General features: G+C 71.4%; 1 protein-coding gene across 1 annotated transcript in view; it reads left to right on the top strand.

The window, feature by feature from the left end:
• LOC129198433 (complement C4-B-like) overlaps positions 1–23,942 on the top strand; it is a 28,184-nt gene extending 4,242 nt beyond the window's left edge. The window contains exons 8-39 of the mRNA XM_054807743.1: positions 170–263; positions 668–791; positions 1,095–1,207; positions 1,428–1,598; positions 1,716–1,901; positions 2,768–2,950; positions 4,447–4,519; positions 5,162–5,335; positions 5,981–6,098; positions 6,646–6,716; positions 6,933–7,072; positions 7,719–7,919; positions 8,026–8,077; positions 8,891–8,980; positions 9,910–10,113; positions 11,350–11,425; positions 11,808–11,964; positions 12,678–12,794; positions 13,605–13,770; positions 14,513–14,679; positions 15,165–15,329; positions 15,967–16,026; positions 16,494–16,587; positions 16,679–16,928; positions 17,533–17,623; positions 18,076–18,150; positions 18,818–18,920; positions 19,263–19,352; positions 20,158–20,247; positions 21,076–21,159; positions 22,213–22,336; positions 23,114–23,942. Of these exons, the coding sequence (XP_054663718.1) occupies positions 170–263; positions 668–791; positions 1,095–1,207; positions 1,428–1,598; positions 1,716–1,901; positions 2,768–2,950; positions 4,447–4,519; positions 5,162–5,335; positions 5,981–6,098; positions 6,646–6,716; positions 6,933–7,072; positions 7,719–7,919; positions 8,026–8,077; positions 8,891–8,980; positions 9,910–10,113; positions 11,350–11,425; positions 11,808–11,964; positions 12,678–12,794; positions 13,605–13,770; positions 14,513–14,679; positions 15,165–15,329; positions 15,967–16,026; positions 16,494–16,587; positions 16,679–16,928; positions 17,533–17,623; positions 18,076–18,150; positions 18,818–18,920; positions 19,263–19,352; positions 20,158–20,247; positions 21,076–21,159; positions 22,213–22,336; positions 23,114–23,246 (4,036 nt within the window). The 3' untranslated portion in view covers positions 23,247–23,942. The remainder of the gene's footprint in view (positions 1–169; positions 264–667; positions 792–1,094; positions 1,208–1,427; positions 1,599–1,715; positions 1,902–2,767; positions 2,951–4,446; positions 4,520–5,161; positions 5,336–5,980; positions 6,099–6,645; positions 6,717–6,932; positions 7,073–7,718; positions 7,920–8,025; positions 8,078–8,890; positions 8,981–9,909; positions 10,114–11,349; positions 11,426–11,807; positions 11,965–12,677; positions 12,795–13,604; positions 13,771–14,512; positions 14,680–15,164; positions 15,330–15,966; positions 16,027–16,493; positions 16,588–16,678; positions 16,929–17,532; positions 17,624–18,075; positions 18,151–18,817; positions 18,921–19,262; positions 19,353–20,157; positions 20,248–21,075; positions 21,160–22,212; positions 22,337–23,113) is intronic.
• Positions 23,943–23,984: the final 42 nt, after the last annotated feature.

Below are 23,984 nucleotides of genomic sequence, written 5' to 3'. Positions count from 1 at the left end.
CCTCTGGCACCCCCCAACCCTGGGTGACCTTTGGGGGGAACCCTCTGACCCACTCCCCCCCGACCTTTGGGGACCCCCTCACCCCTATTGACCTTTGGGGGGGACCCTCACTGGCTTTGGGGTCCCCCTCCCCCTTTTCGAGGTCCCCCCTGATTTCGGGGTCCCGCAGGTACCTGGACGGGGCGCCAGTGGGGGGCCGGGCTCAGCTGCGGGTGGGGCTGCGGGGGGGCCCCTTCCTGCGGGGGCTGGACCAGCACGGCAAGGTGAGGCACCCCAAAACTCCTGGGGACACCCCAAAACCCACCGCACCCCTAAACACCTCCCCCACACCCCAGAGACCCTCCCTAGGGCCCCCCAAAACCCCCCCCCCGGGGTACCCCCGACACCCCCAAAACCTCTTCACCCCCCCCGGGGGGCCCCACATCCCCCTAAGGGCACCCCCAAACCGCCTGCACCCCAAAACCCTCCTTAGGGCACCCCGGGGGGCCCCAACACGAAGCCCCGGAGCCCCCAGAACCCCCCAGGACCCCAAACCCCCCCGGGGAGCCCCGCCCCCTCGCCCCACTCCCCGGCCTGGCCCCGCCCCTTTGTTGGCCCCACCCCACCCCGTTGCCCTCCCGCTGACCCCAGCCCCGCCCCCTCCCCACCTGGCCCCGCCCTCCTCCAGGTGACGTCAGGGGAGGGGGAGTTCAACGTCACCCTGGACGCCGTCGTCAGCGCCCTGGGCGTGGCCGCGCACGAGCTGGAGGGGGAGGGGCTGCACCTGAGGGTCACCGTCATCAATGACGATGGTAGGGGCGGGGCCAGGGCTAAAGGGGGGCGGGGCCTGGGAAGGGGTGGGCGTGGCCAGAGGTGGGCGTGGCCGAGTGGGGGTAGCTGATGGGCGGGGCCAGGTGGGGTGGGGCCAGTGTGGGGGGCGTGGCCTGGGCAGGGAGGTAAAGGATTGGGCGGAGCTGAGTATGGGGCGGGGCTAAGGGGGTGGGCGGGGCTTTTTGCGGGTGGGCGTGGCCAGGTGCTGTAACCCCACCTCCTTATGCAAAAAAGGAGGCGTGGCTACTGCTTAGCCCCTCCCCTTTCCCCGCCCATCTTGGCAGGGGGGGAAGTGGTGCAGCAGGAGGTGGGGGTGGGGCTGGTGGCCACGCCCTGGACCCTGGACCTGAGCCCCACCCCCCGCTTCTTCGTCCCGGGGGGCCCCTTCATGCTGTTGGTGAGTGGGGGGGGAGGGGGCACACGGCACCGTGACCTAGCGCGAGGCCTAGCGCGAGGCCTAGTGAGGCCTAGCACGAGGCCTAGTGTGAGGCCTAGCGCGAGGCCTAGCGCGGCCTAGTGAGGCCTAGCACGAGGCCTAGTGTGAGGCCTAGTGCGAGGCCTAGCGCGTCGTCATCCCCCTCCCCCCTTTCCTTCCCCCCCCCCCCCAAAACCTCCAGGGCCGGGTGTCAGAATTTGGGGGGTCCCCAGCAGCCGGAGTGGAGGTGAAGGTGGAGGTGGGGGTGACGGGCGCTGCCCCTCCCCCAACCTTGCTGTCGCGGGCGGGGCCCGACGGCGTCATCACTGTCCCCATCAACGTGCCCGCGGGCGCCCGTGACGTCAGCCTGAGCGTGAGTGGTTTTGGGGGGGGGGGGATGACACACGACACGCGGACACCCCCCCCCCCACCCCCCGGTCACCATGGTGACGTGGGGGTGTTTTGGTTTTTTTTTTGGGGGGGGGTGCAGGTGGAAGCGGGGTCCCCGGGGTCCCCCCCGGCCCGGGCGCGGGTGACGCTGTCGCCGGTTGCTGCCGTCTCGGGGCGTTTCCTGCTGCTGGGGGGACCGGGGGGACCCCTGCGGCCCGGGGAGCTGCTGCGCCTCCAGCTGCGCGACGTGGGGCCCCCCCCGGCCCCCCACATCTACCACCTGGTGGTGAGAGCACGGCACCCCCCGAACCCCCCGGGAACCCCCCTGATACCCCCCCCCCCGCCCCGGGACCCCTGTTCACGTCCTGCGTTACCCATCACGCGTGTGGGTTGCGTGTGGCGTGTTGGGCGCGTGTGCGGTGTCCTGCCTGCGCATCACGTGGCGCCTGGCCTGTTGCACGTCCCGTGTCCCACACGTGTCCCGTGTCCCACACGTGTCCCATGTCCCACACGTGTCCCATGTCCCCACGTCCCCATGTCCTGTGTCCCACATCCCCTGCCCCGTGTCCCACACGTGTCCCATGTCCCACGTCCCCTGCCCTGTGTCCCATGTGTGTCCTGTGTCCCCACGTCCCCACGTCCCATGTCCCATGTCCCACACGTGTCCCGTTTCCCCGTGTCCTACATCCCCTGTTCCATGTCCCATGCGTGTCCTGTGTCCCACACGTGTCCCGTGTCCCCACATCCCCTGTCCCATGTCCTGTGTCCCATGTCCCACTCGTGTCCTGTGTCCCCGTGTCCCCATGTCCCCACATCCCCTGCCCCGTGTCCCATGCATGTCCCATGTCCCCATGTCCCACGTCCCCTGTCCCACATGTCCTGTGCCCCACACATGTCCTGTGTCCCCACATCCCCACATCCCCTGCCCCATGTCCCACGTGTGTCCTGTGTCCCACGTGTGTCCTGTGTCCCACGCGTGTCCTGTGTCCCATGTCCCCACGTCCCCTATCGCGTGTCCCGTGTCCTATGTCCCCACGTCCCCTGTCCCATGTCCTGTGTCCCATGTCCCACACATGTCCCATGTCCCCATGTCCCACGTCCCCTGTCCCGTGTCCCACGCGTGTCCCATGTCCCACGCGTGTCCCGGCACAGGCGGTGGCGCGGGGGCGGCTGGTGGCCGCGCAGGGGGTTCGCGGCGGGACGGTGACGGAGGTGACGGTGCCGGTGACGCCGGCCATGGCCCCGCGGCTGCGCCTGGTGGCCTTTTACCAGGCGGGGGGGCAGCTGGTGGCCGCCAGCTGGGGGGTGCCCGTGGGGGGCTCCTGCCACGGCCAGGTGGGGCACTGGGGGGACTGGGGGGAACTGGGGGGACTGGGGGGGATGAGGGCACTGGGGGGGACTGGGGGGGATGGGGGGCACTGGGGGGACTGGGGGTACTGGGGGGTACTGGGGGGCACTGGGGGGGCTGGGGGAAGGGGAACTGGGGCGAACTGGGGGGGATGGGGGGAACTGGGGGCACTGGGGGGAACTGGGAGGAACTGGGGGGGATGGGGGGCACTGGAGGGACTGGGGGGACTGAGGGCACTTGGCATACTTGGGGGGACTGGGGGGCACTGGGAGCTCTGGGCAGACTGGTCATGCTGGGTGCACTGGGCTGTATTGGGTGCACTGGTGACGCTGGTGACGCTGGTGACACTGGTCGCACTGGTGGCACTGGTGACACTGGTGGCGCTGGCTGGGGCAGGTGCAGGTGCAGGTGGGGGTGGGGCAGCGGGGGGCCCCCCTGCGCCCCCAGACGCCGCTGTCGGTGACGGTGACGGTGGCAGAACGGGGGACCCCCCCCCCCACCGTGGCTCTGGGGGCCACCGACGCGGCGCTGCTGGAGCTGGAGCCGGGGCACCGCCTCGACCCCGCCCAGGTCACCAGGACCCCCCGACACGGGGACCCCCCCAAACCCAGGGACCCCCCCAAACCTGGGACCCCCCCAGACCCGGGGACACCCTGACACAGGGACACCCCCCGACACAGGACCCCCCCCTAAACCCAGGGACCCCCCGACACAGGAACCCCCCCCAAACCCGGGGACCCCCCACACAAGGACCCCCCCAGACCCGGGGACCCCCCCAGACCCGGGGACACCCTGACACAGGGACACCCTGACATGGGGACACCCCCAGAGCCAGGGACCCCCCCAAACCCGGCCCCCCCCCCCAACCCGGGGCACCCCAAGCCAGGACCCCCCCAGACCCAGGGACCCCCCGACCTGGCACCCCCCACCCCAGGGCCGCCCCAAACCCAGCCCCCCCCTTCCAGGGACCCCCCCAAACCTCCGCACCCCGGGACCCCCCCGGGGCCCCCCCAAATCCCTGGGCCCCCCCAAACCCGGCCCCCCCAGGGCCGGGTCCCCCCCCCGATCCCCACGGGGGTCCCCACTGCCGAGGGGTGACCTCCCCCCCCCCCCCCCCCAGGTGGAGGCGGTTTTGGGGAGCAGCGATTTGGGGTGCGGCCCCGGGGGGGGCCCCAACGCCCCCGAGATGTTCAGGGCAGCGGGGCTGGTGCTGGGGGGGGCGGACCCCCCCCCGGGGCCGCGTGAGTGGGGACAGGGGACACGGGGGGACACGGGGGGGGGACACGGGGGGATGTGGGGGGGGACACGGGGGGGGACACGGGGGGGACCAGCGGGACGGGGGGGGGCGGGGGGGATGGGGAGGACACGGGGGGATGTGGGGGGGACACGGGAGGACGGGGGGCCGTGGGGGGGGGATGGGGCACACGGGGGGCACCCACGGGGGACAGGGGTGGCCCCGTGACGTCGCTGTCTGTGTCCCCAGCCTCCGGGTGTCCCCCCGCCCCCCCCCCGGCCCCGGCGCTCCCTGAAGGTGCTGCAGCTGCTGGAGGAGAAGGGTGGGTGTCCCACGCGTGTCCCCGTGTCACCCGTGTGCCCCCCCCCCTTGCTGTCCCCCCCGTGCCCCCCCCCCCGTGCCGCGTGTCCCCTGTGGTGTCCCCCCTCGTGTGTCCCCCCCGTGTCCCCTTGGTGTCCCCCCCCATGACACATCCCCCTCCGTGTCCCTCCCCGTGGTGTCCCCCCCCGTGTCCCCTTGGTGTTGCCCCTGTGACGCGAGTCCCCCTGTGTCTCCCACCCGTGACACGTCCCCCCCGTGTCTCCCCCCTGTTTCCCCCCCATGACACATCCCCACCCGTGTCTCCCACCCATGTCCCTCCCGTACCCCCCCGTGTCCCCCACCCTTGCCCCCCCGTGACACATCCCACCCGTGTCTCCCCCCCGTGTCCCCCCGTGACACATCCCCTCCCGTGTCCCCTTGTTGTCCCCCCGTGACACATCCCCACCCGTGACACATCCCCACCCGTGTCCCCCCGTGACACATCCCCCCCGTGACACATCCCCATCTGTGTCTCCTCCCCGTGTCCCCCCGTGACACATCCCTCCCGTGTCTCCCCCCCGTGTCACATCCCCCTCCGTGTCCCCCCCGTGACTCATCCCCCCCCGTGTCTCCCCCCCGTGTCCCCCCCCCCGGTGTCCCGCAGGCGAGGCCGTGGCCCCGCGGTGCTGCCGTGACGGGGCGCTGCCCCTGCGTGTCCCGTGTCCCCAGCGGGGCCGGCGGGTCCCCACGGCCGGGGGCTGTCGCGAGGCGTTCCTGCGCTGCTGCCGCCGGGCCCGCGCGCTGCGGGGGCGGGGGGGGAACACCGGCGTGGCGCGAGGTGGGGGGGGCACGCGTGGGGGGTGGGAGAGGTGTGTGGGGGGTCACGGGTCGGGGGGGGGCATGGGGGGAGGGAGAGGTGGGGGGGTCACGAGTGTGGGGGTTGTTCACGAGTGGGGGAGGCATCCCGGGGTGGGGGGGTCACGCGTGGGGTGGGGCATGGGGGGTGGGGGAGGTGGGGCGGGGTCACGGGGGGGGGGGGAATCCCAGGGCGGAGCGAGGTGGGGGGAGTCACGAGTGGGGGGGCATGAGGGTGGGAGAGGTGGGGGGGTCACGGGTGGAGGGGTCACCAGTGGGGGAAACCCCGGGGATGCGCGAGGTGGGGGACCCGCGTGGGGGGGCATGGGAGAGGTGGGGGGTCACGGGTGGGAGGGGTCACGAGTGGGGGGGAACCCCGGGGTGGTGCGAGGTGGGGGGGGCATGGGGGGGCGGGAGAGGTGGGGGGGCACGAGTGGGGGCGGCACCCCGGGGTGGGGGGGTCACGCGTGGAGGGGTCACGGATGGGGGTCGGGGGGTCATGGGGGGGTCACGGGCGGGGGGTCGGGGGGGTGGAAGGTCGGAGGGGTCACGGGGGGGCACGAGGTGGGGGGGTGGGGGCTGGGTCGGGGGGGGAGGGGCAGTCCCGGACCGCCGCCCCTCCCCCCAGGGCTGTTCCTGGAGCCGGAGGAGTGGGGGGAGGAGTGGGGGGAGGGGCAGCTCCTGGCCCGGAGCTTCTTCCCCGAGAGCTGGCTCTGGCGGAGCCTCCCGGCCAACGGCCCGGCCCGGTGAGCCCCGGGCACCCCGCGTGGGGCACCCTGCGTGTCACCCTGTGTCACCCTGTCACCCTGTGTCACCCCGCGTGGGGCACCCTGCGTGTCACCCTGTCACCCTGTGTCACCCTGTGTCACCCCGCGTGGGGCACCCTGCGTGTCACCCTGTCACCCTGTGTCACCTTGCGTGGGGCACCCTGGCACCCTGTGTCACCCCCTGTCACCCCGTATCACACTGTGTCACCCCATGTCACCCCTGTCACCCTGTGTGTCACCTTGTGTCACCCCCTGGCACCTTGTGTCACCCCGTGTCACCTTGTGTGGCACCCTGTGTGTCACCTTGTGTGTCGTCCCATGTGTCACCCCCTGTCACCCTGTGTCACACTGTGTCACCTCATGTCACCTCGTGTCATCCTGCGTCACCCCGTGTCACCCTGTCATTCCACCACCCATCACTGTGTCACCCTGTGACCCATCGCCATGTCACTGTGTCCCCCCGTGCCCCCCAATGTCCTGTGCCCCCCCGTGTCCCCCCGTGTCCCCCAATGTCCCGTGTCCCCAGGGTCACCGTGGTTCTCCCCGACTCCATCACCACCTGGGTGATCCAGGCCATCGCCGTCATCCCCGGCTACGGTGAGCGTCACCCCCTGTCCCCGCCATGTCACCCCCCCCCGTCCCCAGGCAGCACCGACCCCCACGGTGACACCATCCCATGTCACCCCCAGTGTTACCGAGGGGCTGCGTCCCCACGTCCCCCCCATGTCCCCACGTCCCCCCGTGTCCCCCCACATCCTCAATGTCCCCCCGTGTCCCCCCCCGTGCCCGCCCCACGGTAACGCGGCGTTGCAGGGCTGTGCGTGGCCGTGCCCCAGCGGGTGACGGTGACCCAGGACGTCTACGTGAGGCTGCAGCTGCCCCCCAGCACCCGCCCCCACGAGCAGCTGCAGCTCCTGCCCCACATCCACAACCGGCTGCCCCACGGCATCAACGTGAGTCCCTCACCCCATAGACACCCCTGTGCCCCATAGATACCCCCTCTCTTCCCCATAGATCCCCCTGTGCCCCATAGGCACCCCCCACCCCATAGACACCCCCTGTGCCCCATACATCCTTCTCTCTTCCCCTGTGCCCCATAGATCCCCCCGTGCCCCACAGATATCCCCTGCCCCATACATTCCCCTGCCTCAGAGTTCCCCCCGGCTCCATCGATGCCCCATAGGCCCCCATCTGTGCCCCACAGATTTCCCTTCTGCCCCATAGATGCCCCCTCTTCCCCATGGATCCCTCCATGCCCCACAGCCCCACAGCCCACCCCTTCCCCATAACCACCCCTTGTCCCCCGTAGCCCCCTCCTGTGCCCCATAGCTACCCCTGCCCCATAGCCCCCCCTGCCCCATAGACATTCTCTGTCCCATAGACACCCCCTGTGCCCCATAGCTACCTCCTGCCCCATAGCCCCCTCCTGTGCCCCATAGCCCCCCCCCAGACATCCTCTGTCCCATAGACACCCCCTGTACCCCATAGCTGGTCCCTGCCCTATAGACACCCCCTGTGCCCCATAGCTGCCCCATAGCCATCCCCTGCCCCATAGCACCCCCCGCCCCATAGCCCCCGGGTGACGCTGTGGTGACGCAGGTGACGGTGACGCTGGCGGTGGCCGAGGGCGTCTGCACGGGGCTGGACGGGACCCCCCAGCGCCTGGCGGTGCCCCCCGGGGGGGCGGTGGCCGTGCCCCTCACCCTGGTGCCCCTGCGCCCCGGGGACGTCCCCATCACCGTCACCGCCCGCGGGCCCTGGGGGGTGGGCGACAGCCTCACCCGCGTCCTCCACGTCGAGGTGAGTCGCCCCCCCCTACCCTGGACCCCTGGGCCCCCCCAAACCCCCGTGTCCCCCCCGTGTCCCCCCGTGTCCCCCCGTGTCCCCACTGAGCCGGTTCCCGCAGCCTGAGGGGGAGCTGCACCTGGAGGAGACCAGCTACGTCCTGGACACCGACGGTGCGGGGGGGGGCCCGGGGTTGGGGGGGGACACCCAGGGTCTGGGGTGACCCAGGTCAGGGGGGGTGACCCAGGGGTTGGGGGGGATCCAGGGGTCTTGGGGGGGGACACAGATTTGGGGGTGACCCAGGGTTTGGGGGTGACCTGTTGGTCTGGGGGTGACCCAGGGTTTGGGGTGACCGAGGATTGGGGGGGGGGTGATGACCCTGGGGTTGGGGTGACCCCAGGTTTGGGAAGGTGACCCCCCAGGGTTTGGGGTGACCCAGGGGTCTTGGGGGGGACACAGCTTTGGGGGTGACCCAGGGGTTGGGGGTGACCCAGGATTGGGGGGGGGATGGACCCAGGGTTGGGGTGACCCCAGGTTTGGGAAGGTGACCCCCCAGGGTTTGGGGTGACTCAGGGGTTGGGGGGGACCCCGGTCTGGGGGTGATGCAGGTCTGGGGGGGGACCCAGCGTTTGGGGGGGACCCGGGAGTTTGGGGGTGACTCAGGTCTGGGGGTGACCCAGGATTGGGGGGGTGACCCAGGGTTTTGGGGTGACCCCTGGGGGTCAGGGAGGGTGACCCAGGGTCAGGGGGTGACACCCAGGGGTTTGGGGTGACCCACGGTTTGGGGGTGACATGCAGGAGTCTGGGGGTGACCCAGGGTTTGGGGTGACCCAGGATTGGGGGGGGGTGACCCCATGGTTGGGAAGGTGACCCCCAGGGTTTGGGGTGACTCAGGGGTTGGGGGTGACCCAGGATCGGGGGGGTGACCCCCGGGTTGGGAGGGTGACCCCCAGGGTTTGGGGTTCCCCCCCCCGCTGCCCCCCCAGGTGCCGGCGGCCGCACCCTGCAGATCCCCGGGACCGTCCCGGCCGGGGCCATCCCTGACGGGGAGTTCAGCGTCAGCATCCGCGTCACCGGTGGGGGGGGACACGGGGGGACACGGGGGGGGCGTGGGGGGGGGGGGGGGGGCGGGGGGGGGGACACGGGGGAAGGACGGGGGGACATGGGGGGTGCGGGGGGGGACCCGGGGGGCGGGGCCATGTGGTGCCCAGCACTGACGTGTCTCTGTCCCCGTGTCCCCCCCGTGTGCGTGTCCCTGTGCGTGTCCCTGCGCGTGTCCCTGTGTGTGTCCCCCATGGCCCTGGGTCCCCCCCGTGCCCCCCCCGTTCTCCCCATGTCCCCCTCATGTCCCCCCACGTGCTGCCCCATCCCCCCATACTCTCCCCCATGTCCCCCACCTCCCCCACCCCTCATTCCCCCATCCCCCCCATCCCCCCCATTTCCCCCCCGTGCCCCCCGTCCCCCCCACCCCCATCCCCCCATCCCCTCCCACCCCATTACCCCCCACCCCATCCCCCCATGTCCCCCCATTCCCCCCCACCCCCCCGTATCCCCATCCCCCCCCGTGCCCCCTGTCTCCCCACCCCCCCTTTCCCTCCCATGTCCCCCCCACCCCCCTCGTGCCCCCCCTGTTCCCCCTCATGTCCCCTCCATCCCCCCATCCCCCCCCGTACCCCCATCCCCCCTTCCCCCCCGTGCCCCTGTCCCCCAACCCCCCCACCCCCCATTACCCCCCATGTCCCTCCATTACCCCCCATCCCCCCATGTCCCCCCATATCTCCCCATCCCCCCATGTCCCCCCATCCCCCCTGTCCCCCCCATATCTCCCCGTCCCCCCATGTCCCCCATGTCCCCCCTGTTCCCCCCACCCCCCCATGTCCCCCTGTCCCCCCGTCCCCCCTGTCCCCCCCATATCTCCCCGTCCCCCCATGTCCCCCATGTCCCCCCTGTTCCCCCCCCCATCCCCCCCCCATGTCCCCCTGTCCCCCCCCCCCCGTGTCCCCAGGCCGCGTGGGGCTGTGGGCGCTGCGGGGGGCGCTGGGCCGGGGCCGGGCGGTGCTGAGCGCCCCGCGGGGGTGCGGGGAACAGGCGCTCATGGCGCTGGGCCCGGCCGTGGCCGCGCTGCGCTACCTGGACCGGGCCGGGGGCTGGGGGCGGGCGGGGCTGGGGCCCCCCGGCAGGGAGAGGGGGCTGCGGGGGCTGCGCACCGGTACGGGGGGACGGGGGGACGGGGGGGAATGGGGGTACAGGGGTACGGGGGGTACGGGGGGACGGGGGTACAGGGGGTATGGGGGGGAATGGGGGTACAGGGGTACGGGGGTATGGGGGGATTGGGGGTATGGGGGTACAGGGGGGTATGGGGGTACGGGGGTACAGGGGTACAGGCAGGGAGAGGGGGCTGCGGGGGCTGCGCACCGGTACGGGGGGGACGGGGGGGAATGGGGGTACGGGGGGATGGGGGATTGGGGTACAGGGGTACGAGGGTATGGGGGTACAGGGGGGAATGGGGATACAGGGGATGGGGGTACGGGGATATGGGGGGACAGGGGGATTGGGGGACAGGGGGTATGGGGGATTGGGGTACAGGGGGGAATGGGGGTACAGGGGGGAATGGGGGTACGGGGGTATGGAGGTACGGGGGACAGGGGTACGGGGGGTACAGGGGTACGGGGGGTACAGGGGTACAGGCAGGGAGAGGGGGCTGTGCCGGCTGCACACCGGTACGGGGGGGACGGGGGGATTGGGGGGGGAATGGGGGTATGGGGGTACGGGGGGTACAGGGGGTATGGGGGTACAGGGGTACAGGGGGATTGGGGTACGGGGATATGGGGGCTACAGGGGCTACGGGGGGTATGGGGAGGAATGGGGTACAGGGGGACAAGAGGACAGGGGTACGGGGGTACGGGGGTATGGGGGGGTACGGGGGTACAGGGGTACGGGGGGGCACAGGCAGGGAGCGGGGGCTGCGCAATGGTGTGGGGGTACAGGGGGGATGGGGGAGGGGGGGATTGAGGGTCTGGGGGGTGGGGGTGATGGGTGCAGGGGGGTGATGGGTGCAGGGGGTACGGGGGTGGGGGTGATGGTGGAATGGGGGATATGGGGTACGGGGGGGCAGTGGGGGGATCAGGGGGCTGGGGGCAATGGGGGGCTGGGGCTGCAATGGGATGGGGGGCTCGGGACCTGCTCCGGGCACTGGTGACACTGGGGTCCCCAGGGTGTCCCCAGGGTGTCCCCAAGTCCCCCCATGTCCCCCCATCCCCCTGTTTCCCCCCGTGTCCCCCCTGTGTCCCCCCATGTCCCCCGTGTCCCCTGTGTCCCCCGTGTCCCTACACCCCATGTCCCCCCACGTCCCCCGTGTCCCCCCCCATGTCCCCCCCGTGTCCCTACACCCCATGTCCCCCCATGTCCCCCCGTGTCCCCCCGTGTCCCCCCCGTGTCCCCGCAGGCTTCGAGCGCGTGCAGAGCTTCCGCAAGAGCGACGGCTCCTACAGCGCCTGGCAGCACCGGCGGGGCAGCACCTGGTGGGGACACGGGGGGGGGACACGGGGGGACATGGGGGGGACACGGGGACCTGGGGATGGGGGAGACATGGGGGGCACATGGGGACACAGGGGGACAGGGGGGGACCTGGGGATGGGGGGGACAGAGGGACATGGGGAGGGACACGGGGGGACACGGGGGGACAGCAGGGGGACATGGGGGGACATGGGGACCTGGGGACGGGGGGGACATGGGGAGGGACACGGGGGGGACACAGGGGGACATGGGGACAGGGGGGACACGGGGGGGCACAGGGACATGGGGGGACCTGGAGGGATGTGGGGACACGGGGGGGCACAGGGACGTTGGGGCACAGGGGGACACTGGGGGGACCCAGGGACACCCACGCCGGGTCCCCCCCAGGCTGACGGCGCTGGTGCTGCGGGTGCTGGCCCTGGCCCGTCCCTACCTGCCGGTGGCCGCGGGTGGCCCCGCGCTGTCCCTGCGGTGGCTGCTGGGACAACAGCGCCCGGACGGAGCCTTCCACGAGAACGAGCCCGTCCTGCACCGCAAGATGCAGGTGGGGACACCGGGGACATCAGGGCCACCACCATGGCCACCGCAGGGCCACCAGGGCCACCACTGTGGCCACTACGGGGATATCAAGGACACTGCAGGGCCACCACAGGGCCACCACCAGGGCCACCACCATGACCACTGCAGGGCCACCACGGGAACACCACAGGGCCACCAGGGCCACCACCAGGGCCACCATGGCCACCACGGGAACACCACGGGGCCACCAGGGCCACCACCATGGCCACCATGGCCACTGCAGGGCCACCACAGGGCCACCAGGGCCACCACTGTGGCCACCATGGGGATATCAGGGCCACCACCATGGCCACTGGGGCCACTGCAGGGCCACCATGGGGACACCACCATGGCCACCATGGGGATATCAGGGACACCGCAGGGCCACCACCATGGCCACCACCATGGCCACCATGGCCACTGCAGGGCCACCATGGGAACACCACAGGGCCACCACAGGGCCACCACCGTGGCCACCACCGTGGCCACCACAGAGACACTGCAGGGCCACCGTGGGGGCACTATTGACACCATGGCCACCACAGGGCCACCGTGGCCACCATAGATACACCACAGGGCCACCACCATGGCCGGGTCCCCACGTCACCTCCAGGGCCACCTCCCCACACAATCTCCCCTCTGCAACCCCCCGTGTCCCCCGTGTGCCCCCGTCCCACGCGGCTGTCCCCGTGTCCCCAGGGCAGCGTAGCAGACCCGGGTCCCGAGGCCACCGTGTCCCTGACGGCCTTCGTGGTGGTGGCCCTGCAAGGGACACGCGTGCTGCTGCCACCGGACAGCCCCGACCACGCCCGCCTGGTGCGTCCCCGTGTCCCCCTGTGTCCCCTGTGTCCCGTGTCCCCCTGTTTGTGTCCCCCCGTGTCCCCCCATGAGCCCCCCCGTCCCCACTGGTGTCCCCATGTCCCACCCCTGGCTGCTGCCCTCTGGCCCCACACCGCTGGCGTGTCCCTGTGTCCCCCCCATGTCCCCCCATGCACCCCATGTCCCCAATGTCCCCCTGCCCCCCATCCCCCTGTCCCCCCCATGTCCCCTCTGCCCTCCTGTCCCCCCTGTCCCCCCATTTCCCATGTCCCCAATGTCCCCCCATTCCCCTGTGTCCCCCCTGCCCCTCACTCCCCCATTTCCCATGTCCCCCCAATGTCCCCGTGTCCCCCAATGTCCCCCCAATGTTCCCCATCTCCCAATGTCCCCCTGTCCCCCATCCCCCTGTCCCCCCAATGTCCCCCCAATGTCCCCCGCCCCCAATGTCCCCCCAATGTCCCCCTGTCTCCCCATTTCCCCTGTCCCCCCAATGTCCCCATGTCCCCCATGTCCTCAATGTCCCCCATCCCCCTGTCCCCCAATGTCCCCCATGTCCCCCTGTCCCCCATTTCCCATGTCCCCCCAATGTCCCCTGTCCCCCAATGTCCCCCCAATGACCCCCTGTTCCCCCATGTCCCCAATGTCCCCCATCCCCCTGTCCCCCCAATGTCCCCTGTCCCCCAATGTCCCCCCATTTCCCCTGTCCCCACAATGTCCCCCCATGTCCCCCCGTTCCCCCAATGTCCCCCATCCCCCCCAATGTCCCCCTGTCCCCCAATGTCCCCCCATGTCCCGTGTCCCCCCCAGGACGATGCCCTGTCCCGAGCCGCCTCGTTCCTGGGGCAGCGCGTGGGGACGCTGGGGCCCTTTGCCACGGCCATCACCGCCTACGCGCTGGCGCTGGGGGACACGGCCCCCCCCGGCCCCTCCCCCGCCCTGCTCCGCCTGCGCCACCTGGCCCGGCCAGCACAGGGTCAGCCCCGCCCCCGCCGCGGGGACACGGGGACACGGGGGGCACTGGGGGCACTGGGGGCACTGGGGGGTCATTGGGGGTCATCAGGGTCACTGGGGACACTGGAGTCATGGGGGTCACAGGGGGTCATCTGGGGTCATCTGGGGTCACTGGGGTCATCGGGGTCATCAGGGGTCATCTGGGTTCATCTGGGGGCACCGGGGCACCAGGGTCATCGGGGTCATCGGGGGTCATCAGGGGCACTGGGGTCATCTGGGACACCGGGGTCATCGGGGTCACTGGGGTCATCGGGGTCATCGGGCACTGGGGTCATCGGGGGTCATCGGGGGCACTGGGGTCATTGGGGTCACCTGGGGACACCGGGGTCATCTGGGGTCATAGGGGTCACCGGGGTCATCTGGGGACACGGGGTCATCTGGGGACACCGGGGTCATCTGGGGTCACTGGGGTCATCGGGGCACTGGGGTCATCTGGGGACACTGGGGTCATCTGGGATCATCCAGGGGCACTGGGGTAACCTGGGGTTGCTGGGGTCACCTGGGGTCATTGGGTCATGGGGGTCAACTGGGGTCATCTGGGGACACCGGGGTCACCTGGGGTCATCCTGGGCCACCTGGGTCACCGGGGTCACCTGGGGTCCCCCCGACTTTGGGCTCCCCGAGGCGGCGGCTCCCGTGGCGGGGGCGGGGGTGGCCCCGGTGGTGGCGGGGGGTGACGCGGCGCGCGATGTCCCTCCCCCCAGGTGGCCGGGCGCAGTTCTGGCCGGCCGGTGGCCCGGCGGCCACGGTGGAGGCCACGGGCTACGGGGTGCTGGCCCTGCTGCAGCACCGCGACACCCCCGGCGCCACGCGGGCGGCCCGATGGCTGCGGGCCCAGGGCAACTACGGGGGGGGGTTCCGCTCCACCCAGGCACGGGGGGGCACCCTGGGGGGGGCACCCTGGGGGGGGCACCCTGGGGTGGGGGGCACGGGGGGGGGCACCCTGGGTGTCTGGGTACCCTGGGGGGGGAGCACGGGGGGGGAGAGCACCCTGGGGGGGGCTGGGGAGCACTGGGGAGGGAACCCGGGGGGGGCACCCTGGGGTGCTGGGGGGCACCGGGGGGGGAGCATCCTGGGGGGGGCACCCTGGGTGTCTGGGTACCCTGGGGTGGGGGTGCATGGGGGGGGCATGTCCTGGCTGGGGGGGTCCCTTTGGGGTGGGGGGTCCCCACGGACACCTGGGTGCCTCCAGGGTGGGGGTCACCCTGCAGTGGGGGGGTCCTGGGGCGGGGGGACCTCCCAGACGGCTGGGTGCCCTGGGGGGCGGGGGGGTCCCCCCGGTGTGGGGGGTCCCTCAGCCGCCCGGGTGCCGCTGGGTGTGGGGGTGCCCCCCGCTGACCCCCCCGGCCCCCCCAGGACACGCTGGTGGCCCTGGAGGCGCTGGCCGAGCTGTGGCTGCACTGGGCCGAGGGGCCGGGGCTGAGCCTGGCGCTGAGCTGGCCGGGGGGGGCCCAGCGGGGGCCGGGGGGGACGCGGGTGACGCTGGGACCCGGCCTGCAGGCGCTGGAGCAGGAGCTGCGGGTGGGGGCACGGGGGGGGCGGGGGACACTGGGGACACGGGGGGGCGCGGGGGGGGCATGGGGGGATGGGGGGCACAGGGGGACATGGGGAGGTGGGGGGGACACGGGGGACATTGGGGACATGGGGGGCACGGGGGGGGGCGCGGGGGGGTGGGGGGACACTGGGGACACAGGGGGGTGCGGGGGGGGGCATGGGGGGATGGGGGGCACAGGGGGACATGGGGAGGTGGGGGGGACACGGGGGACATTGGGGACATGGGGGGCACGGGGGGGGTGGGGGGACACTGGGGACACAGGGGGGTGCGGGGGGTGCAGGGGGACATTTGGGACATGGAGGGACATGGGGGGGTGGGGGGACATTGGGGGGGCACAGGGGGGATGGGGGGCACAGGGGGACATGGGGGGTACGGGGGGGTGCGGGGGGTTGGGGGGACTTTGGGGACACAGGGGGACATGGGGGGGTGGGGGGGACATGGAGGACATTGGGGACATGGGGGGACACGGGGGGATGAGGGAGGGATGTGGGGGGCCATGGGGGGGTTGGGGGGGTGTAGGGGGACGTGGAGACATGGGGGGGGTTGTGGGAGACACCGGGGGGGCCATTTGGGGCCATTTGGGGACATGCGGTGCCCCCCCAGGTGCCCCTGGGCAGCCCCATCACGGTGCAGGTGGAGGGACACGGCGAAGGGACCCTGACGGTCAGTGACCCCCCCGGGGCTCCCCCAAACACCCCCCCCGGGCGTCCCATCCCCCCCACACCCAGATGTGTTCCCCCCAGTGTCCCCACCCCTGTGTCCCCCGTGTCCCGTCCCCCCGTGTCGTCCCCCCACCTGTGTCCCCACAGTGTCCCCCACCCGTGTGTGTCCCCCCACACCCCTGTCCCCCCCACCCGTGTCCCCCCCATGTCCCCCCGTGTCCTCCTCCCACACCCGTGTCCCCCCCTGCCCCCCAGTGCCCCCTTGTGTCCCCGTGTCCCCCCCATGTCCCCCCCACCCCTGTCCCCCTCTGTGCCCCCCCCGACCCCCCCGTGCCCCCAACGTCCCCTGTGTCCCCCCATGTCCCCCCGTGTCCCCCCTGACCCCCCGACCCCCCCGTGTCCCCCCGACCCCCCTGACCTCCCCCGTGCCCCCTGACCCCCCTGACCCCCTGCCCCCCTGCCCCCCAGGTCCTGCGCCAGTTCCGCCTCTCCTCCCCCCTGAACAGCAGCTGCCCAGGGCTGGGCCTGCGCGTCGCCATCACCGGGCCAATCAGCTACGAGGGTGAGGCCCCGCCCCCGCCTGGCCACGCCCCCTCACCCCGCCCCTGCCCTTAATGGCCCCGCCCCCTCCCCAATGGCCACGCCCCCTGCAGAGGAGGACTATGAGGACTATGAGGAGGCGGAGCCTGAGGAAGGGGCGGAGCCTGGAGAAGGGGCGGAGCCTGCAGAGAGATTGAGGCCTACGGCAGCATCGAGGCCTGCGGAGGGGGAGGAGCCTGCGGAGGGGGAGGAGCCTGCGGAGGCCGCCGCCGCCCCCCCGAGCCCCGCGGCAGCGCGGGGCCGTCGGCGCCGTCGTGACGCGCGTGACCTCAGCCGGGAGGTCGCCTTCCTGGTCTGCGTCTGGTGAGGGGCGGGACTTCCTCTTCTGCCTGTAGAAAGGGGCGGGACTTCTTCCTGCTGTGTGGGTGGGACTTCCTGGGCCTACACTGGGGCGGGGCTTCCTGTTTCTACACCTTTGTGGGCGGGACTTCCCGTTCTGCCTGTGGGAAGGGGTGGGACTTCCTGTTACTCCTGAGCTGCAGGGCTCGGAATTCCCATGGTACTGGGTTGGGAGGGCGGGACTTCCTGCTTTGCCTGGAAAAGGGGGCAGAACTTCCTGTTCTGCCTCTAAAAGGGGGCGGGGCTTCTTGCTTTGCTTGTAAAAGGGGGCGGAACTTCCTGTTCTACCTCTAAAAGGGGGCGGGACTATCCTGCTTTGCCTGTAAAAGGGGGCGGAACTTCCTGTTCTACCTCTAAAAGGGGGTGGGACGTCCTGTTCTACCTGCAAAGGGGGGGTGGGACTTCCTGTTGTACCTGTAAAGGGGGGGGTGGGACTTCCCGTCCTGCCTGTAAAAGGGGGCGGGGCTGCCTTCGGTGCCTAGCCATGGGGGCGGGGCTTCCCGTTCTGCCTGGAGGTGGGGGCGGGGCTTAGCGTGGCCCCTCCCCCCGACGCGCGTGTGCGGCGCAGGCGGCAGGCGGGGGTGGAGCTGGCGGGGATGGCAGTGGCCGAGATCTCCCTGCTGAGCGGCTTCCGGCCCCACCGCGGCGACCTGGACAACGTGGGGCACGGGGGGGGCGGGGGGGGTTTGGGGGGGCGGGGGGGGGCCAGGGGGGTCGGGGGGGCCGGGGGTATTTGGGGGTGTTGGAGGGTTTTGGGGGGTTGGGGGGATGTGGGGGTGTTGGGGGGTTGGGGGATTTGGGGGGTTTTGGGGTGTTGGGGGGATTTGGGGTGTTGGGTGTTGGGGGGTTGGAGGGTTTTGGGGGGTTGGGGGGTTTGGGGGTGTTGAAGGTATTTGGGGGGGTTGGGGGTGTTGGGTGTTGGGGGGTCGGGAGTATTTGGGGGTGGTAGGGGGTGTGGGGGGGTATTTGGGGGTCTGGGGAGTGTTGGGGGGTTGGAAGGTTTTTGGGGGGTTGGGGGTTTTCTGGGGTGTTGGGTGTGTTGGGCGGGTTGGATGGTTTTGGGGTGGTGGGGTGGGGTGTGGGGGTGCAGGCTGTCCCTGTCCCCCCCCAGCTGCGGGACGTGGTCGATCGCTGGATCAGCCACTACGAGCTCAGTGGGACGCGGCTCGTCATCTACCTCGACCAGGTGGGGCCGGGCGCCCCCGTGTGCCCCCCATGTCCCCCCGTGTGCCCCCCATATCCCCCCCGTGTGTGTCCCCCCCCCCCCCGTGACCCCCTGGTGTCCCCCCACAGCCCCCAGCCCCCTGTGTCCCTCTGTCCCCGTGGGTCCCGTGTCCCCCCTGTCCCCAACATCCCCCCACGTCCCCCCACACCCCCCCATGTCCCCCAACATCCCCGTGTCCCCCCGTGTCCCCCCACACCCCCGCAGCCCCCCAATGTCCCCCCGTGGCCCCAACACCCCATGTCCCCATGTGCCCCCAGGTCCCCATGCCCCCCCCCCCATGTCCCCATGCCCCCATGTCCCCCCCGTGTCCCCCCACACCCCCCCAGGTCCCCCAACATCCCCATGTCCCCCCGTGTCCCCACGTTCCCCACCCCCTCGTGCCCCCCTGTGTCCCCCCACACCCCCCAACCCCCCAATGTCACCCCCATGTCCCCCAGGTCCCCATGCCCCCCCCACGCCCCCCCCGTGTCCCCATGCCCCTGCATCCCCCCCGTGTCCCCCCACACCCCCCCAGGTCCCCCCACATCCCCCCGTGCCCCCCTGTGTCCCCATGTCCCCCACCCCCTCGTGCCCCCTCGTGCCCCCCCGTGCCCCCGTGCCCCCCCCCACGCCCCCCCGTGCCCCGCAGGTGCCCACCCAGCGGCAGTGCTTCAGCTTCGGGGCCACTCAGGACGTGGCCGTGGGGCAGCTCCAGCCGGCCATGGCCACCATCTACGACTACTACGAGCCGGGTGGGCGGGGCCGGGGGCGTGGTCTGCGGGGGGGTGGTCTGCAGGGGCGTGGTCTCTGTGGGGGTGTGGTCTCTGTGGGGGTGTGGTCTCTGTGGGGGTGTGGTCTCTGTGGGGGCGTGGTCTTTGCGGGGCGTGGTCAGTGTGGAGGCATGGTCTGCGGGGGCGTGGTCTGTTGGGGTGTGGACTCTGGGGGCGTGGTCTTTGCGGGGGCGTGGTCTCTGTGTGGGGCGTGGTCGGGGGCGTGGCCAGCCCGTGGGCAGGGCCGGGTTGGTGGGTGTGGTCGCAGTGGGCGTGGCCCGGGAGGGGCGTGTCCTGGCTGACTCCTCCCCCGGCCCCGCCCAGCCCAGCGCTGCACCGTGTTCTACAACGCCCCGCGCCGGAGCAGCCTCCTGCCCACCCTGTGCTCGTCCCAGCTCTGCCTCTGCGCCCACGGTGGGACCCCAGCACCCACAGCACCCACAGCACCCCCACAGCACCCATAGTGACCCACAGCATCCACTGTGACCCACAGTGACCCATAGTGACCCATAGCACCCATAGTGACCCACAGCACCCATAGTGACCCACAGCATCCACTGTGACCCATAGTGACCCACAGCACCCATAGTGACCCACAGCATCCACTGTGACCCATAGTGACCCACAGTGACCCACACGGTACCCACAGCACCCACAGTGACCCACAGTGACCCACAGTGACCCATAGTGACCCATAGCACCCACAGCACCCCCATGGCACCCACAGTGACCCATCGTGACCCACAGTACCCATAGTGACCCACAGCACCCACAGTGACCCATGGCACCCGCAGCACCCTGTGCTCATCCTGCCTCTGCCTCTGTGCCCGCGGTGGGACCCCCCAGCACCCCCAGCACCCACAGTGACCCACAGTGACCCATAGCACCCACAGTGACCCACAGCACCCACACCACCCACAGCACCCCCATGGCACCCACAGTGACCCATGGCACCCATAGTGACCCATAGCACCCACAGTGACCCATAGCACCCACAGTGACCCACAGCACCCATAGTGACCCACACGGCACCCACAGTGACCCACAGCACCCACAGTGACCCTTAGCACCCACAGCACCCCCCACGTCACCCATAGTGACCCACGGCACCCATAGTGACCCGTAGCACCCCCAGCACGCCCAGCACCCATAGCAGCCCCCAACTGCACCCCACAGCACCCCCACCCCTGCGCCCCCCCGACGCCCCTCTCGCCCACAGGCGGGTGCCCCCAGCCCCGGGGGGGGGCTCAGGACCTGGCCCTCGCCGAGCGCCTGGACTTCGCCTGCTACAGCCCCCGCGTCAGCTACGGTGAGGGGCACCCCAAAACCTGCACCCCAAACCTGCACCCTGAACCTGCACCCCAAAACCTGCACCCCAAAACCTGCACCCCCAAAACCTGCACCCCAAACCTGCACCCCAAACCTGCACCCCCAAACCTGCACCCCCAAAACCTGCACCCCGAACCTGCACCCTGAACCTGCACCCCAAACCCTGCACCCCCAAAACCACCCCAAACCCTGCACCCCCAAACCCTGCACACCAAAACCTGCACCCTGAACCTGCACCCCAAAACCTGCACCCCCAAAACCTGCAGCACAACCCTGCACCCAAAACCTGCACCCCCAAAACCTGCACCCCCAAAACCACCCCAAACCCTGCACCCAAAACCCTGCACCCCAAAACCTGCACCCCGAACCTGCACCCCCAAACCTGCACCCCCAAAACCCGCACCCCAGACCCTGCACCCCAAACTGGGCACCCCAAACCCTGCACCCCCGGGGGGACCCCAAACCCGCACCCCAACCCCCCCAGGGGTCACCCCACACCTGACCCCCCCCTGCCCCCCAGAACCCCCCAACACCTTTGACCCCAGTGACCCCCCAAACCCCCCTGACCCCCGGGACCCCCCATGACCCCTCCTGACCCCCAGCTTCCTGGGACCCTGTGACCCCCAAACCCCCTGAACCCCCTGACCCCTGTGACCCACCATGACCCCTGACCCCCTGACCCCTGACCCCTTTGATACCCCCAAACCCCCTGACCCCCAACCCCCGTGACCCCCCGAGCCCCGTGACCCCTGTGACCCCGTGACCCCTGACCCCCGTGACCCCTGACCCGTTGACCCCCTGCCCCCAGCGCTGCTGGTTCAGGCCCAGGCCCAGGGCGAGGCCGGGCCCTTCCTGGCCTTCGAGGTGGAGATCCTGGAGGTGCTGCTGGGAGGTGGGACTGGGGGCACTGGGGGCACTGGGAGGGACTGGGAGGGACTGGGGGGCACTGGGAGCTGGCACTGGGGGTGCTGGGAAGGACTGGGAGGGACTGGGAGGCACTGGGAGGTGGGACTGGGGGCACTGGGGGCACTGGGAGGGACTGGGAGCTGGGACTGGGGGCACTGGGAAGGACTGGGAGGGACTGGGGGCACTGGGAGGGACTGGGAGGGACTGGGAGGTGGGACTGGGGGCACTGGGAGGGACTGGGGGGCACTGGGAGCTGGCACTGGGGGCACTGGGAGCTGGGACTGGGGGCACTGGGAGGGACTGGGAGGGACTGGGGGGCACTGGGAGCTGGCACTGGGGGCACTGGGAGCTGGGACTGGGGGCACTGGGGGCACTGGGAGGGACTGGGAGGGACTGGGGGGCACTGGGAGCTGGCACTGGGGGCACTGGGAGCTGGGACTGGGGGCACTGGGGGCACTGGGAGGGACTGGGAGGTGGGACTGGGGGCACTGGGAAGGACTGGGAGGGACTGGGGGGCACTGGGAGGGACTGGGAGGGACTGGGAGGTGGGACTGGGGGCACTGGGAGGGACTGGGAGGGACTGGGGGGCACTGGGAGGTGGGACTGGGGGCACTGGGAGGGACTGGGAGGGACCAGGGGGCACTGGGAGCTGGGACTGGGGGGCACTGGGAGGTGGGACTGGGGGCACTGGGAGGGACTGGGAGGGACCAGGGGGCACTGGGAGCTGGGACTGGGGGGCACTGGGAGGGACTGGGAGGCACTGGGAGGCACTGGGAGGGACTGGGAGGCACTGGGAGCTGGGACTGGGGGTGCTGGGAAGGACTGGAAGGGACTGTGGGGCCATATGGGGACTACTGGGATGGACTGGGATGGACTGGGGGGGCATAAGGGCCCCACGGGAGGAGCTCTGGGCCGTACTGGGGGGGCCCTGTGGGGGCAGCGGCGGGGCGCTGGGCCGTACTGGCGGTTACTGGTGGTTACTGGCGGTTACTGGTGGTTACTGGTGCTGACTGGGGCTGACTGGGGCTGGCGGGGGCAGAGCCGGCCCTGCGGGGGCGGGGCCAGGTGCTGGCGCGCGGCAGTTGCCCCCTGAGGCTCCGCCCCCCCCGCCGGTACCTGCTCATGGGGGGGGAGGGGACGCTGCTGAGCGACCCCCAGGGACGGTGAGAGCCGCGTGGGCCCCGCGTGTCCGTGTGTGCCCCGTGTCCGTGTGTGCCCCGTGTCTGTCTGTGTGTCCCGTGTCTGTGCCCCCCTGTGTCTGGGTGTCCCCCCCCGTCCCTGTGCCCCGTGTCCATGTGTCCCCCCGTGTCCGTGTGCCCCGGGTGTGCCCCCCCGTGTCTGTGTGTCCCCCCCGTGTCCCTGTGCCCCGTGTCTGTGCCCCCCGTGTCCATGTGCCCCGGGTGTCCCGTCCCCCCCCGTGTCTGTGCCCCCCCGTGTCCGTGTCCCCCCCGTGTCCGTGTGCCCCGTGTGTGTGTGTGTGCCCCCCGTATCCGTCCACCCCCGTGTCTGTGCCCCCCCGTGTCCGTGTCCCCCCGTGTCCGTGTGCCCCGGGTGTCCCGTCCCCCCCCGTGTCCGTGGGTGTCCCCCCGTGTCCCCAAATCTCCCCCCGTGTCCCCCTGTGTCCGTGGGTGTCCATGTCCCCCCCGTGTCCCCAAATCTCCCCCCGTGTCCCCCTGTGTCCGTGGGTGTCCATGTCCCCCCCGTGTCCCCCCTTTTACCCACGTTCCCTTCCCCCCCCGTGTCCTCCCCTCCCCCATGCCCCCCCGTGCCCCCATCCCCCCGTGTCCCCCCGTGACCCCATGACCCGTGACCCCATCCCCCCGTGTCCCCCCCGTGCCCCCTGTCCCCCATCCCCCCGTGTCCCCCATCCCCCCGTGTCCCCCCGTGCTCCCCATCCCCCGTGACCCCCGTGACCCCCCTGACCCCCCCGTGCCCCCCAGCCCGCGGTTCCTGCCCGGTCCCCACTCGTGGCTCGAGGAGGTGCCGCCCCTCCCCCGCTGCGGGCCCGCCGCGCCCTGCCGCCCCCTGCTGGAGCTGCTGAGCACCCTGCGGGCCGGGGGGTGCCCGTTCTGAGGGGCACTGGGAGCCACTGGGAGCCACTGGGAGCCACTGGGAGCCACTGGAACAGGCTGGGGGCAACCGGGATCAGGCGGGGATGCTGCTGCGGTCAGACTGGGAGCCACTGGGAGCACCCTGGGGGCAACTGGGAGCGACTGGAACATGCTGGGAGCGACTGGGATGATACTGGGATGATACTGGGAGCTACTGGGAGCACCCTGGGGGCAACTGGGATCGTGCTGGGGGCAACTAGGAGTGACTGGAACATGCTGGGAGCAACTGGGATGATACTGGGAGCTACTGGGAGCGACTGGGATGATACTGGGATGATACTGGGAGCTACTGGGAGCACCCTGGGGGCAACTGGGATTGTGCTGGGGGCAACTGGGAGGAACTGGGACTGCCCTGTGGGCAACTGGGAGCAACTGGGATCGTGCTGGGGGCAACTGGGATCATACTGGGATGATGCTGGTGTCATACTGGGAGTGACTGGAACATGCTGGGAGCAACTGGGACGAAACTGGGACGGTACTGGGAGCCACTGGGAGCTACAGGGAGCACCCTGGGGGCCACTGGGATGGTGCTGGGAGGGACTGGGAGGAACTGGGACCGCCCCGGGACTGTACTGGGAGCGACTGGCGCCGCGCCCCGCCCCCACCGAATAAAGGCTTTCCCGCGCCCCGCGGCGGGGGGCGGAGCCATGCAAATTTATGCTAATTCGCCCCGCGGCCTCCGCGGCACCATCGAGACGCG

This window comes from Grus americana, chromosome 32, assembly GCF_028858705.1.
Source record: "Grus americana isolate bGruAme1 chromosome 32, bGruAme1.mat, whole genome shotgun sequence".
NCBI classification, from domain to species: Eukaryota; Metazoa; Chordata; class Aves; order Gruiformes; family Gruidae; genus Grus; species Grus americana.
Note: the sequence above shows the minus strand (reverse complement) of the source record. Positions and strands in the feature narration are given on the sequence as shown.